General features: G+C 38.5%; 1 protein-coding gene across 17 annotated transcripts in view; it reads right to left on the bottom strand.

The window, feature by feature from the left end:
- DMD (dystrophin) overlaps positions 1-16,404 on the bottom strand; it is a 2,108,520-nt gene that overhangs the window by 56,548 nt on the left and 2,035,568 nt on the right. For 13 of the 17 annotated variants that reach the window (XM_075916549.1, XM_075916586.1, XM_075916651.1 and 10 more), the window contains 4 exons: positions 11,542-11,708; positions 9,155-9,266; positions 4,018-4,154; positions 3,222-3,260 (listed from right to left, as the gene is read on the bottom strand). In XM_075916549.1, coding sequence (XP_075772664.1) covers positions 3,222-3,260; positions 4,018-4,154; positions 9,155-9,266; positions 11,542-11,708 — 455 coding nt within the window. The remainder of the gene's footprint in view (positions 1-3,221; positions 3,261-4,017; positions 4,155-9,154; positions 9,267-11,541; positions 11,709-16,404) is intronic. The other 4 variants (XM_075916183.1, XM_075916448.1, XM_006132945.4 and 1 more) reach the window with 1 other exon arrangement.

Here is a 16,404-nt window from a genome sequence, read left to right as displayed (position 1 = left end):
CAAGTACCCCCTCCAGCCCTTGCAGAACTAGATTCCCTCCTCACTGGGAGGGGGAAGAGGGGGACGGAGAGTCAAGGGCAGCCTCACACTCAACCCCCAGAGATGTGTCCCAAAGCAAAGGGCTGTCCTTCTCACAACTGTGATCACACAACCTCCCTCGCCTCTTTCCCCCCCAACCTGCTACCACGAACTCCTTTTCTGTCTCTGCATTGTGTCTTCTAAATAAAAATTGTTAATTTCAGAACAATCTCTTTACTGCTTGTTTTGAAGGGGGTGGGGCGGCGGGTCTAAAGGAAAGCACATTGAATACCAGGGCACCTTGTTAAGACCAACATGGATATATCTCAAAACTGGACATTCATAAAATTGAAAGCCTCTCTGATTTGCCTGGCCCTTCACTTTGTGGCTTTCCTTATTGCCTGGTATCTGGCTACTCATAATTACTTGCTATGAGCTGTACTTCAACCCACACAGCAGGCTGCCACCACAATGGGAATTTTGCATTCACAGAGGTCTAACCTAGTTAGTAGACTGAGGAACCTTCCCTTTAAATGTCCAAAAGCACATCGTACCACCATTTGGCACTTGCTCAGCCTGTAGTTGAACTGCTCCTTACTGTGGTTCAAGCTGCCCATGAATGGCTTCATGCGCCACGGAAGCAAGGGGTAGACTGGGTCTCCAAGGATCAATATGAGCATTACAACACCTCCAATTGTAATTTTCTGGTCTGGGAAGAAAATTCCAGCTCGCAATTTCCTGAAGAAGCAGGAGTTCCTAATGCATGCCATGTCATGCATTCTTCCCAACCATCTCATGTTGACATCAGTGAAATGGCCCTTGTAATCCACCGGCCCCCACAGCACCATCAAGAAGTGCCCCTTGTGGTTAATGTATTCTGGCAAGGTGGTTGAGTGCCAAGATAGCAATGTGCATTCCATCTTTCGCCCTACCAGTTAAGGCATCCCTTAGGTTTTCTACATTTCCAGAGTTACTCCATTCTATAGCAGAAGGGTATTGATTGCCTCAGCTACTTGGATCACAGAAGCCCCCACTGTTGACTTCCACACTCCAAATTGATTCTCAACTGACCCTTTAGCTGTCTGGTGTCATAAGCTTCCATAGGGCAATTGTCATTCACTTCTCCATTGTCAGAGTAGGTCTTATTGTGGTATTCTTGCACGTCAGGGCAGGAGAAAGCAATTCATAAACTTCCGTGAAAGTTTTGCAACCACTGCTGATCATCCCATAGCTGCATTATTACGCAGACCCAACAGTTTGTGTGTGTCTCACGATACCAGAACTGACATGTTACTGTGTCCAGAAGATCGAATGTCAGCGACATTTGCCAGTCACTTAATCACATGCTTCGTAAGACAGTATGTTCATAGACTCCTGAGATTATTCCTCATTCTGGCAGACCCTGAATATACTCAGGATATTCTCCAGCATAAGCCTCACCATGATTAATATGATTGCCATAATCTTTTATGTTCAACGGTATCCATGACAGATCCCATGCTTACGCTGTTATGGCATCTGTGTGGATAATCGGGGTGAGAGGGAAGAAGAAGGAAAGGATGCAAAGAAACTGTTTGCTGTTGCTTTCAAGAAAGGGGGGGAGGGAGGAGACAAGTGCATTATGGCATGCTGACAACATGTACCCAGAATCACCTGCTGCACAGTTTTGGTCCCAGCATGCACTGGGGAGCATAACCCAGAATGGAAAGGGACTCAGAACAGTGGCATAGCTAACCACAGTACATTGCTTTCAAGACTGATGGTAGCCACTCAACTGGGGATACACTACTTTGAATCAGGTGCTAAAAAAAAAATCGACCTTAATAAATTCAACCTTATCTCTCAGTGTAGACAAGGACTAAGTGGCCTTTAGGTAACATTCCTTAAAAAGCAAATGTTATACAAACTTATTTGTGATATTATGTTAGACATAGCAACAACATTCTGTATCACCCAAGCTTCTACTTTTATGATTTTTTTATTTTTAACTTATTTTCAAAGATTTAATTGTGTTTTTAAAAAATCAGCAAACTGGATTCTTAATTTTTGGTAGATAGTTTGCTGAAATTATCAATGGGTGCATTTATAGGAGAAACCATTTTACAGACACAATGCACCTTAACATCAAAGACTTCTACTAGAGTCTAGTTCCAAGCTTTGTTGATATTCTTGCTAAGCAGAGTGTTAACCACATGCAATTTGCAATAGCATGAAGATTTTTTGGCATCTTAAAATCAGCCTCCTAGGGAAAGAGTGCTCAACCTATCTTCATGATAATCTATGCTCTGTTTGAAATGTATAAATCAATATTCCTATGTATATATTTTGCTTATTCTAATAATATTCATTAAGTGAAATATAGGTGAAACATTTCAAAAAATGTTCTATTGTACACAAGTACAACATGTACACAAGTTTTATCTTCACTAATATTTTATGGTTCTCTTTTTACTAGTAATCATCTGTGAGTAAATCAAGAATTAAAACTAATCTTAACCTCCACTAGTCTAAAACTAGCATTATAACGTGATAGCAAACTCCATAGTTATAAGTTATAAAACAAACATGTTCAGAGATGGTGCATGTATGAAAACCAAGATTATTTGGTTTTGATTCTGAAAAGTATCTAAAACTTTCCACAGTACTTTTAGAACTTCAGGACTTAACGCCCTATCTCAATGTGTCCTAGGTATACCTTCTAAACAAACCAAAAAAACCCACTATAATACATTAATTGTGGATTATCATGGTGGTGTAGAGTTGTATATGTGTGTAAGTAAATCTTTAAATTATGGCCTTACCTATAAGACCACTGTCTTCTCTAAAATTTTTGAAAAAACATCAAGTTCAGTGTATATCACCTGTAATACATTTAGTTTCCAATCAAGGAATCTACTCTTATCCGGAAATAAATACGCTTTCATAAGTATTAGTAGGACTGTCCACCAAAATCCCATTCATCAGATAAGAATACATTTGAGAGTATACAGTATACATTTCTTGATGTTTGGGAAACCCTGGTGTTATCTCATTCTACTAGTCTGGAATCAAAATTATTCTTCCAGAAAGGCTATCAAGAAAAAAAAGAGAAAGAAGGAAATGAACATATGTAAAAGCTAAATAAAAACAAAAGCTAAATAAAAACAAAAGAAAAAAAGTGAGGGAACGCAGCAGCAGCAGCAGACTTCAGCAAAAGTACTCACGCAGAATCTACGGGCCAGAAGTTGATCAGAGTAACAGGACTGCAAGACAAAAAATGAGGAGGTGAAGAGAGAGGCAGAAAAACTCAGCAGCAAAATAATTACAGAAAGATTTAAAAAAAGAAAAATCACAACAACCGAAAAACAGAAAATCCAATAGACCAACATGAATGACCATGAAAAGCATCCAACCAAAAGGTGTGAAATAAAATCAAAATATTAATTAAAAGAAAAAGAGAGATAACAAGCTGTTGTGCAACTGCCATTAAACAGCTAATTATTATATTTAAAATTATATATATTATATACAATTATTATATAAGCCACTCATTCATGATGATCCATGAATATCTTCAGTGGTTTTTTGTTTGTTTGTTTGTTAAATACAATGATTTCGAATCATTTTACAAGAGAGAAAAGAATAAGCTAAGCTGTGGCAATCAAATTAACAACCTTACTGAAGAAATACCACCTTTTGGAAGAAAATAAGTGTAAAGCTAAGATCGCTAGTTTCCAAATTATCTTATCCATTTTAGGGCCTTATGAGGAAATCAATGCAGTGGGAGGTATTTTTCTTTTGCTAATTAAAGTTTAAATTATCAGGAGGATAGGTGAAAAAAAGATAAAGGAAATGGCAATTGAAATACCAGCTTGTGTTTTCCTTTCAGCCATAGTAAATAAAAATGAAAGAAATAAAGAAGCTTTACACATTAAGGAAGTGAAAGGGAGTTGGCGCCAGCTGGAGAGCTTGAGGAGCATATCAAATCATACACTACTGATTTGCTTTAGAGCTACTCACGTTTCCATGTTGTCTCCCTCCAAGACAGTTTGCACAGGCAGATAGCCCATTCTCGGGTGCTTTGCAAAATACCGTTTTGTTCGGAATTTGTTTTTCAGTACCTTGGCAAAGTCGCGGACATCCTCTCCTGAAGTTGTCTGAAAGCAATATCACAATGAAATCAGCTTCTAGTAATTAGTATTGTCCTTTTGTCATCTGTTTTTCTGCTAGATCATTTAACACAGGACATGAGAACACAGCAAAAGGACACCTATGAATTTGACCTGTGGAAACTAAAAACTGTATTTCTTTATCATTGTAGATATAAAGTATTTCCTAAACAATGTGACATATGTTAATATTTTCCAAATATATAAAACCAATAAAGTTCTAATTTTTTAACTCCAATTATAATAGGGCTTATTCCTCTTCTCAAGAGATTTGAGGCAGACAATCAATAAGATGAGAATCTCCCAGCTTCTGTTTTGTCTTGGCATTGAGCAGGCAAAGGCTCTGACTGGTCACAGTTCAAATTAGGATATTCAGCAAGTGAGAGACATGTCAATGGCTTCCTGAAAGCCAGCATCCTGAGTCCTCATTCTTTCAGGTCTTGTCTACACTTACCGGGAGAACAGCATTGCAGGAATCAATCTCCTTTAGACTGATTTAGTGGGTCTAATAAAGAGGGAGTCTACAGGAAAGTTTTTCTCTTTGACCCGCTGTTGTTGAAGACACAGCACTAACTCCAACTAAGGTATGTTAACTCTAGCTACACAGTTTATGTAGTTGGAATTGTGTACCTTGTGTGAGCACCTTTAGTTTACCATTTCAGTGGCAGCAGAGTCTATGAAAGTTGGCACAATCTTCCCAAAAGTACAACTAGCAATTTTCCCTACCTAGCATTCTCTGATATCAATGTATTATTTTTCTTTATATAAAAAGGAGATTGGAGTTATGTAAAACTCTGGGATGGGCTACTTCTCCTTTTGTTTGTTCAACTCAAGAGTTAGTAAGCATTAAGACCCAAACACAGCCTACTCAAACTTCTCTAGCTTTTTGCCTGAACTCCTTCTCTCTTTCCCATCTATGCCACCTAAAAACACAAAGAAGAAACAGCAAAATTAAGCCAAGCCAAAAAGAAATCAAAACATTTCTATCAGAAAGATTTAAGGGGGAGTAACTAGCCTTCTCTTCTTGTAAGTCTGATAAAGAATCAGATGACTCTTCCCTGAAAAATTTTAATGGAAGACTTGAGTTACTTTATTAAATCTGTACTCAAGGCCTTATATCTCACATAGGAACTAGACTCTGCAATACCCTACAATAAATTAATTTCTTTCCTGACTCACATAAGGATGGTCCTTCCCTGGTGTATCTAATTTGGCAGAAAAAAAAAATGAGGTAGTTAGTTTGCTTTTAGTTGGATAAGAAACTACATGCCTCCTACTGAGAGAGGAAAGAGTTGTTTTGGTTCTATTAAATCAGGGCTACTCCACACGCGGCCCATGGTGCAGTTTGAGTTTACACGGGGCGCAACACGCAGCCCGCAGGTGGGAGCCAAAACAAAAAAGTAGTCAATATAATGGTCTTCTGTTGATATGCGTTTCAGAAGTTAAATTTTTGGACTGTCATTGCTCATTAAAAGTGTAGTTATATGGGTAAATATTGCATTTTATTAATATCAACAGAACTGACTTAAATGGGGCCTGTGTGTTGTGTAGTCTTGCCTTAATCTTTGTATTTTTGCCCATCAGTGTGACAGAAGCTATTTACATATATTTGCATATATATTTGCATGTATATGCAACCACACTTAAGTTGCAGCCCTCGGCATGTGCTGTGAGTATCATTGTGGTCCCCGGGGCTTCCAAAGTTGAGTAGTCCTGTAGTAAACTGTCACAATGCTGCTGACTTTTGCCTGTCCTTTAAAATAGGTTTGAAAACATCTCTATTAAGGACAACAGTGCTTCTGTACTGAAGATGGCACTCTGCCCTTCTGTACAGGGTGAAGAAGAATTCTCCCTTCCTTTGGAGGTCAGTCCATCTTGTAGAACGACTCAACATGATCCCAGTCTGGCAGAATAGGAAAGCAGTATCTCAAGCAACAATTTTTTTCAACAAAAGGATCTTTTTGTTGGTGGGTGCAAGTCAGGTACTTTGCAAAACCATCAAATTCCCAGCTTTTGTAACTGGTACAGAGATCCTTGGGCAACAGAGGCTTTTATTTTAGTCCTACACTTTGAAAAGAAATTGCCTTGCTTTTAATTCTGACTCAGCCCTCTTCATGTAAGGAGAGCCTGTTGCATACTTTGGACGTGGTACAAGTTCTCAATTCTTCTTGAACAAGAATAAAGATGACAGATCCTCAAACTTCTTGTTTGATATGTAGAAAACCCACCGCGTACTCCATGACTAGTTCGACACATTCAGATATTCTTATATCAAAGGAGGCAGTCTTGGACCACTTCTCATTAAACTGCATTCTAGTAGGGTGCTGGCCTTGTTCTGGGCTGAAACGCCAAATCCTTTGGTGTTTAAATCTTTCTGCAGGGGCCCATTGGAAGGCTTTTTGTTCATTTTCAAATCATTTTATTCTGGACACTGAGGACTCTCTCGATCTCTTGTTCAATGGTTATTTTTCAGTTTTTAAAAAGTTCAAAGATTTGTGGCACTGCATGCTCTCATTTTTTCCAGTCCAACCCTCTCCTAATTCAGCTCGTGGTGGGTTGAGCATGGATTACTATGGCTTAGGTGACTTTTACTATCTGTGAAATGGGTTCTTAAAACAGAGTTCCGCTATCTGCATTCACTCTCATTTTTCTGTTTTTCTTATTTTACCTGTTATGAATTTCAATTCCTTATCTTTCTATGGAAAAATGCATTGGGTCCTATGATAGACTCAAAGGAGTGACCTATGGTTGAGAGGAATGTACGTATGTTCTATATGAATCTGAAGATTACAGTGTGCACTAGCAGTGCTTACAGCAGAATAATCAGTCCAAACATGTCTGTGCTGTTCTAGACATTGAAATGAACAAGAGCACAACACATCATCATTTCCAGTAATCTCAATCAATGAAGAAAGAGTAGGAAAGGATAAGCAAATTGAAAGTGTTGATGAAAAGCTGGAAGAAGCAAATGTATTGTACCTGCAGAAATTCGCATTAGGCAGTGCCGTATCCTCCAATACACAGTGTAATAAACATTTTAGAAATGTTTATGTAAGTATGTTATAAAGAAAATAATGGTTGAAGTAAAAACACATAATGCTGTAATGAAATATATAACAAAAATGGACAGGAACTTTATTCTTACCTCCTCATAACAACTTATGGGTATATATTTTCCTCTAAATTTTTTTTAATTCCCCATTCATTGAGACAAGCCTAAAACCTTTAAGTCTAGTTTACACGTCTTTAAATTAGATTACAAATTTAGATACAAACATTTTTGTTTCCCAGTCTATGTATTATTTTAATAATTTTATTTTAAACATTTACATATGACCAGCAGACAAAAATACAAGAATCTTGTGATCACCAAATCACATTCTGAAGGGGAAGCCAGATTGTGGAGTGCATCAGAACAGCACAAAATACAGGTTGCTGGATCTGCAAAAGTGGCCTAAAACTCAGTACAGCAACTGTCCATCCGCACCACATAAATCAGAGCTTCTCTAATTTATGCACAGCTAAAATGGACGCATGGGACCAAAAATACAATTGAAAACTGGTGTGGTACAGATCTCACCTCTCCTCCATTTTCCTTTTACAGGGGAAAGTAAAAATGCCCTGTCTGCTCTATACCATGGGAGAATCATCCTTACATGAGTGATCCTTTCTGGCCCAGTTAAACAAGGTTTAGGACCAGAAACACCAGTGGTGAAACACAAAGCAGCAGTACTGCACTGGAAATCTGGCTCTTGCCCTGTCCACTAGATGTGAAAATCCCATCGATTTTTCCTAAGTACCTTCTCCATCTTTACATATCAATATATTGTGTTGTAACAAAACACCACCACTAGCATACGGAATATTTTTGAAGCAGAATATATGGTCATGACTAGGGATGTTAAGGACTAGTCAACTAGTCGATCCCCTGCTTCCCCTTTGCAGCCTCTATCAGCTGTGTGGGGCTGCCCCTTTGAAATGCTGCCTCGGCGTTTGAAAGGGACAGTGCCGCACAGCTGAGCTGGGGATCAGCTGTGTGGCTGCTCCTTTGAAATGTCGAGGCGGCGTGCAAAGGGGCAACGCCGCACAGCTGAGCCCAGGATCAGCTATGTGGCGCTGCCATGAGTGGAGCCCGGAGTCACCTGATCCCGGGCGCTAGCACGGCATTTCCACAGAACCCGGGATCAGCTGAGGAGTCCCCTGCTGATCCCAGCTCTGTGTGGCATTACAAATTGACAGTGCAGCATGGTGCCCGGGGTCAGTGCGGGACTTGGAGTTCCCTGCTGACCCCCGGGCTCCATGCTGTACTGCCGCTTTGAAATGCACAAGAGTCCTGGCCCCAGGCTGCCCGCAGAGTTCCGAATTCCTCCTTTGAAATGTACAGGGCTCTTGTACATTTCAAAGGAGGAATGTGGAAGTGCCTATCAACTAGTTGAGTAGTCAATGGAAATTCCATCGACTACTGGACTAGTAAATTAACTGTTACTAAATATCCTTAGTCATGACCAAACCAATATATCCACTCTCTCTCAAAACAGGTATCTCAATTAAATTAATTATATTAGTGACTGTTCTTATAGTACGGATCTTATTATATACTTATGATACACTGGAAAAAATGGCAGTGCTAGCTTGATCTTGCTTACCCTACCATAAAATACAAATAGATTTTTCAAGAATCTCAGTTTTACAGCAGAATACATAAAATCAATTATTTAACACTGAGCATAGAACTCATTAGCATATAATAAAAGATTTTGCTATAGCATTGTATAAACAATGAAAGGCAGGAAATCCTAACTCCAAGTTATATCAAAACATCACTGTTAATCCTCACTGTGTATTTCAAAATGCTAGGCTGTACAAAGAATGGGCTGTATAAAAGGTAACTTAATTACACAAATGCTCTGTTAGTTTGCACATAGTGATTGAAGCTTTTCACGTCTACATAATAATCAATGTCAAGAGGCACTGAGACAGATACCTACCGGTGTGCAGTATTCTACCATTGGATAGTGCATTTTATGGCCTTTTGCCACTCGGCCAGAAAAGAAACAGCTTTGGCAGATGTCGTAGTTAAAGTGCTTTAAGCTTCTGTATCTGATGGACAGAGGGAAAAAATGCCTTTAGAGTTTTATATCCCATCATAATCGAATTTTATTTCAATTTGTAAAGTAGTTTTCTTTGCTAGTAGCTCCTTTCTCTCCAAGACAGTGTTGGCTGCACACAGTGCATTGCACAGTAAGTAAAATGCTTATTTGCCAGATGGGTCACACATTGACACCAGAGAGCAATTTGAAGCAAGGTGATTATAAAGTTACTTATACATTTGCAAAAAAAAAAAAAAAAAAATTAAACTAAAAAAAATAAATCACAAAAATTATAGTAATTACAGGGCAATACTAGAAAAGCACATATGCCAAAGTAAAAGAGAACCAATGTCTTTAAAAAATATATACACATTTCTGATGAGCTGAAATTAATGCCAGTTATTTTTATCCCCTTCACCCTTCCTGTCATCACACCTCTTAACCAAATACATTCCACTAAAATGCCCCTCAAATAACCCCAGGAAGCTTGCTTGTGAGCTGCACATTAAGTTCCAACATGTTAAAATTCTGTCTAGTTTCTTTATTATAATAGCTTGCACTTACAAAGAGCCTTCCAAGTAAAGGATCTCCATTCACATTTAGAAACACCCATTTAGCCTGAACACCTAGTATATATCTGTTATACTGCAATGTGGGAAGGAGCCAGGAACACAGAGTCTGAGCTGGTTTAAGAGGTTCATTAGTAATAATCTCAAGTGAGAGACGTACAGCACTGTTTCTAGGTGTTGTCCGTCTCACAGTTCTTAATTCTCTAAATGCCTTCTAACACAAGATGTATTCTGAAGATGTGTAAACTGGGACACTGAAATGTTAACTGTTTTGAACAATCAGAGAGGAAATACATGGCATGCACACACTGTCTAAAAACCTACTAAATAGGTAACGTTAGATTAGATTTGGTGCACACATGTAGTCAAGATCTTCCTTGTGCCTTAACCAGGCTATCCAGTCTCGGGCCACCCCTCGCTCCCAATAAGAGCTGTACCTTTCAGCTCCTTTTGATTTTGCTTGAATAATTATGGAGACAAAGTAAATATGTATTTTCATATATTGCAAATAGGAAAGTATGGATAACTTTCTAGATATAGTAACCCACTCGTAATCCCACTGCCTCCTTCAATAATGTTGACCATCCCCAAGTTGAAATATGCATTAGGAACAAAGCCATGAAAAGATTAACACAGGTAGCAAGCAAACTGATACAATGACAAAATAAAAAACAACAACACAGGGATTTTTCAATATTTAAACAAGCATGTGCCTCCAGCTACCAGAGAAAGCAATGAGAAGGAAGTCAGACATTGAATGCACTTTCCCATTGCATCTCATCATTCATACCCACAAATGTAGGGCAAGGCAACGGCATCTTTATATGAATGCTGTTGAATAGCTGGGATTTAGAAACAGCATTATAGAAAGCTCTTTGTAAACAGCACGATACACAGAAGTATAAATATCAATGGTACAAAGACCATCATGAATAAAAAACACACAAACCACACAAAGCAGCTATTAGAAAACAAAGTGATAAAACAAGTCCTGTCTAAGCATAATTGAAAGTGAGTATTTACTTAGCTGTTAAGTGGATTCTGAACAGGCATACCAATACATAGCCATTTTACAACACAGTGCTTTATTCATTTCTGTAGTAACCATGGGATTGATCCAGGTGTTTACATCCATCATCAACATTTCAGAATCAAGAATTTAAGATTATTGTTAAATATGATAGGCTTTACAGAAGATAGGCTGAGTGGATTCTACCAAATAATATAATGGTATTTCTAGCATGCTAGATTAAGTAGTCCACCAATTAAATTCTCTCTCTGAAAAATATATGAATAGTCTTGGATTCTTGTGCTTCTGTGATTTTTTCTGTTCATTTGCTTCCTTTTATATCACCATGGAAAGCAGTTCATTAGGATACAATCCAGAAAACATAATCATGTTTACAGTATAGATGTAATATAAAGTAAAGTCTATAGTTACTTGGACAATCCACCAGTCTTTTGATAAGGGAAGAGCAGGACTCCTAGGAAGAGAAGCATTTGATTTGAATTGTCTCCCTCCAGTCAATACTGTTCAGCTCAATTCATGGAAAAAGCTCTCTCTGTAGGATAGCAGTATTTGCTTATTTGTTTATTTTTTATATTTGCTAAACCAAAAGGAATAAAAGCAACAACATTCTCTCCAGGGTTAGAGTAACTAGATCTTGGATACTAAACAGCTGAAAGCATGGTAGCAGAAGGGGTGTTACTCTGTACCTGAATCCAATAATTGGACATTCTTTACAGATGTTACATTTAGCTTGGTGTTTGGCAGTTTCAGCAGCAGCCACCCTGTGCAACACAGGCAGCCATACCATGGACTGTGGTTCCAGCCTCATCCAATCCAAGAAAAGGGCCGCTTCAATTTCTGGCTTGTTATTGGCCTGTGAAAGAGGATGAATAAAGACAAGGATTCAGAAAAAAAAAAATCTTCTGATGGCTGCCTGTCCAACCCAATAGCTTCCTGCCTCCTCCTCCTCCTCCTCCTCCTCCTCCTCACCTCTTCACTCAGGCTTCAAATCCTGGTCCACTCTCCCATGCACCAACCCTAAATGCTACTTTCAGTACCTTCTCCTCAAAAGACACTGTTCAGTATCAGTTTTCAGGGCGTGTTCTTTCATTCTGCAATCCACTTCATTCCCTTTAACATCTCTAAGATTTATGTGGCACATTTATGAGCTCCAACCCATTGACATCTTTGTGCTCTCATCCCTCTCCACTCATCTCCTTTACTGGCTACACAGAGGATTCTTTGAGCTCCACTCGTTGTTCCATTTTTGCTTCCTCCTAACTACTAGCACTGGTTCACAAACAACATCCTATTCCATTCCTAGACCTATGCAACTGAACTCCTCTGGAGAAAATTTAAAGACCATATGATCTTCCTCTGCTACAGATTTGCCTACTTCTCCTTCAGAACTGCCATTTTTTTGCTAAACAGCTCTTCTTCTCTGTCACTGAGTCCTAGATTAAATACAAAGCCTGTATCTTATAGACTACCTTTTATTGCCTCTGCAAGTCTCTTTTCTCCACCCTGAACACTGTCTTTTCTTCCCAGCATCTAATTTCCTCAGTTTCCCCATTTTATTCTCTCATCTCCTAGCACTACTTCTGAGATCACTTCTCTATACCCAGCACCTCCATCTTTTCATTGGACCCTATTGCTAGGCAAATCTTGGAGTCCATAATCTATCTGTATCTTACTTGACCTCCCTGTTTCTTTAAAATATGTGCTCAACGTTAACCACAAGTAGTCACATCAAACTGAGTAATTAAGTATTTACTGGATCAGGGTCTATGATAACACAGAATATCTCTTTCATTACACTGTCCTCTCTTGGTTCTTTTCATACCTATACAATGTTTCATCATTCTCTGTTTTCCCTCTCTTCTTTCGTAAAAGTATCCCTTGGACCTCTCTTTTTCGTTAATATCTAATCTGCTAACATGATTCTAACTACCATCTCCTTACAGTTGATTACTAATCTACATGGCCTTTCTGAGCTTGTTTGGATGTTTCATAATTAATGCTTACTACAATTAAAGCTGTGTTACTTATTTTTTCCCCCTCCCTTTCTTTCTCCGGCCCTTTTCCGCTTTCCCTCATTCTGAACGGTTCCCAACAAAATTGCCATCTTCTTTTCCATGTTGCAAGTCTGAGAGGCAAGCATCTTGCCAGTCCCTCTCAAATTTCATATGCAGCAGACGCTCGTATTTTGTTGTTTCTTCCTCCTCAGCATTTTGAATGTCCAGTCCCATCTTGTAAGGGTGTGTCTAGACTACTGAGTTTTGTCAACAAAAGTGGACTTTTGTTGACAAAACTACACCAGCGTCTACACTACCGCTGAGTTCTGTCGACATAACGTTGACAGAACTCAGAAGTTTTGTCGACGCTGGTATACCTCATTTTACGAGGCATAACACCTTCTGTCGACAGAGTTCTGTCGACAGAAGGTGTTATTGCCTGTAGGTTTGCGTCTAGACTACAGGGTTCTGTCGACAAAGCAGCTTGCTTTGTCGACAGAACTCAATGTGTCTGGACGCTCTTTGTCGACAGAAGTTTTGTCGACAGATACTGTCGACAAAACTTCTGTCGACATAACCCGGTAGTCTAGACGTACCCTAAGATTCCATAGCTAAGTCCAACTCATGCCTCCGATAAACTCCTGCCTTGACTGCTTCAACCTACTCTCCAGCCTCCTTGATTCATATTGCTTTCGCTTATGGGTGCACCCAAAGGGAAATCATTAACATGACTTTTGAATCTGATGCTAGCAATGTAATTTCCTCCCACTTCTTTGAATTCCTCTATGAACTCCCTCTTTCCCATGCATCATATTGAAATTCTTGTACTTACCTCAAAGGCCTACACAACTTTGACTTAGTCTAATAAACTGGGAGTTTAGTCCTCCCAAGCCCTCCACTCTGCCAATGATATCAATTTTGATGCCCCACAAATCACTTTCCAGCTAATAATCAATAGTTTATAATTATAATTTTAAAAAATACTAAGCCTAGTTATTTTCTACTTGAGGTTTCCAGTATATCCCTTTGTCTCTGCCTTTTATATTTAAAGGTCCACAGGGCAATCATTTTTGGAGTATCTTTATCGTATCACGTGAAGCTTGTCAGTTTAGTAGCAACCTTCTTAGTCTGGTCAGATACCCAAGGAAATACACATATTTTGATGGGGAAAAAAATCTCTGAATTAGTTAAATACATGGATAGGGAGAGGAGAGGAAGGGGAAACACGACTGAAATTGGTTTGTTTCTTAACACTGCTTACATCTTTGATCACCTAATTAACTGTCAATAATTGCAGATGGAGGAGATGTCAAAAGTTACCTAGTGCAACACCCTCCTTACTCTTCCCCAAAAAATCTTTTGAATAATGCATTACATTAACTTGATCTAAAAACACTGCATCAGTTTTATTAATTAGAATAAATGTTTTGTTTATTTTTCTCGAGATTTGTATGCAAATTTGGGAAAACTTCAGAAAATGTAAGGGTTCATTGGCTGCATTAGAGACCAGTGTAAACGGGTTTCAATATTGTTGTAATAATATTAAAAAACAATGGAGGTTTCAATGTTTCATACATCTCTTGAATTAAATAATCTTGTCTGATGGTCTGCAATGCATCCAAAGGATTGTACATTGAACCCATGTAATCTGACCTCCCTTTTTCTTACAGTATATTTTAAATGAAACACTAACCGAAGCAAAGACAACACAAAAGGCACCATCATAGAAAAAAGTATAATAAGCAGGGCTCGACAAATCACTATATCTACTCGCCCATGGCGAGTAGATTTCAGCCGGTTGCCCCGTTCACCAGCACTGCGCACATGCACAGTGCCGATCTGGTGCATGTGCAGTGCGGGGCTGGCAAGTAGATCTCACCACGGTTCGTTGAGCTCTGATAATAAGCATAGTAAAAAAATCACTACTTTAATTCAATAATTTGCTGATTATGTTCAGAATGATTCACAGTGTCTTTCACTGAAGAATGTCAAAGCACTTTACAAACATCAATGAATTCTCAACATCCCTGGATGAGGCACATAGCATTATTGCCATTTTAAGAAAAAGTATTTGGAGCACAGCAAGGTTAAGTGACTTAGTCAAGGTCATACAAAAAGCCAGTTTCAGTCAGCAACTGGATGGCTGAGTCATTATTCACACTTGTGCTCTAACCAGTAGACGACAATACTCTCTACATTCTTCCCGACATTCTCTATGTTCTAATGTACTGATAGAGTATCTATTTAATGTGCTATTTCTAGCACAATAAAATTAATTCTGTATTGAAATGCTGCAATGCATGATGCAGAGAGAGAGAGAGAAAAAAAAAACAGCTCAAAGCATTATCCCATCCTTTTATAGTAGCTTTAAGTTTGCAGGAAAAAAGTTGCTTTAAAGAAAAGCTTCCTGTAACATTCAAAAATCCATTTTAATTCTGCAGTCACTGCTGATTGTTCATGGTCCTAAAAGTTGACTATCCAACTACTTGCTACACAGTTCATAGAAAACCTGTGCTTTGGGAGACCAGCTGCATTAAAATGTTTCAAAACTGGTTATGAAATATATTACATGAAGATTTAAAGCCACATTGCGAAAAGCTGGTCAGGGTCGGACAATATAAGACAGACCGTTCTTGACTGTTCCCTGAGATGCTATTACATTTTCTTTAATAACTTCTAAATCCAGGCAGCAGCTGAAGATTTTACATAAGGGAAAAGGTCTGCACTCAGACAGAACATATCTAAAGTAACAAGAGCAAGCTGTAAAGAATAGTAATGATTCCTTTCTTCAACACATTCTATGGAACTCCCAATTTTTATGGTAATAACAGAGTGAATCATAAAGCAAAATTCATAAAGCCTTTCCCAGCTTACAAACAACAATTTGTTATGGAGGGATATTCAAATTCATTATAATTCAGACATCTGTTTTTCAGCACTCACTTGCCAAAAAACAATTGAGAGGAGGGGAAAGCAGGGTAGGTTTTTGCATCTATATGCAATGATCAGGAGCTAAATTTTCTGCCTGGTCTCTCTCCTCATTTTTAAGGTCTTCCTCTCATTTTGATCATTTTGGCTTTTTAAAATGTATACTTTATCAATCTGAGGACAGAACAAATGTATGTCTATGTTGTACAATACTGCCTGATTTCCTAATGTACAATGTAGTATCATACTGTCTGGAAGAATGAGACATATTGTCAGTAGCATACATATTACCTTTTGAAATTCTGCAATCTGGAAAATAAATTATAAAAATAATAATATTCACTTAACAGTGTCTCCCATCTAAGAACTTATATCAAGCTTCATTCATAGCCACCCTGTCACAGTAAAGAAATATTATCCCCATTTTTCAGATGAAGAACAAGATACATACTTTATATGATATTCCCAATGTGACAAACATAAAATAAGCCTGTGAAGAAGCCAGGAATGGAACCTATGTGCTTCAACATCCTAAGACTCTCATTCCTTCCCCCTCCACTCTCAGGGGCTTAATATATTCATACTTCCCCATACAAACACCCAGGAGCGGTCCGAGGCCGACTGCGG

The sequence above is a fragment of the Pelodiscus sinensis genome, chromosome 1, assembly GCF_049634645.1.
Source record: "Pelodiscus sinensis isolate JC-2024 chromosome 1, ASM4963464v1, whole genome shotgun sequence".
Classification (NCBI taxonomy): Eukaryota; Metazoa; Chordata; order Testudines; family Trionychidae; genus Pelodiscus; species Pelodiscus sinensis.
Note: the sequence above shows the minus strand (reverse complement) of the source record. Positions and strands in the feature narration are given on the sequence as shown.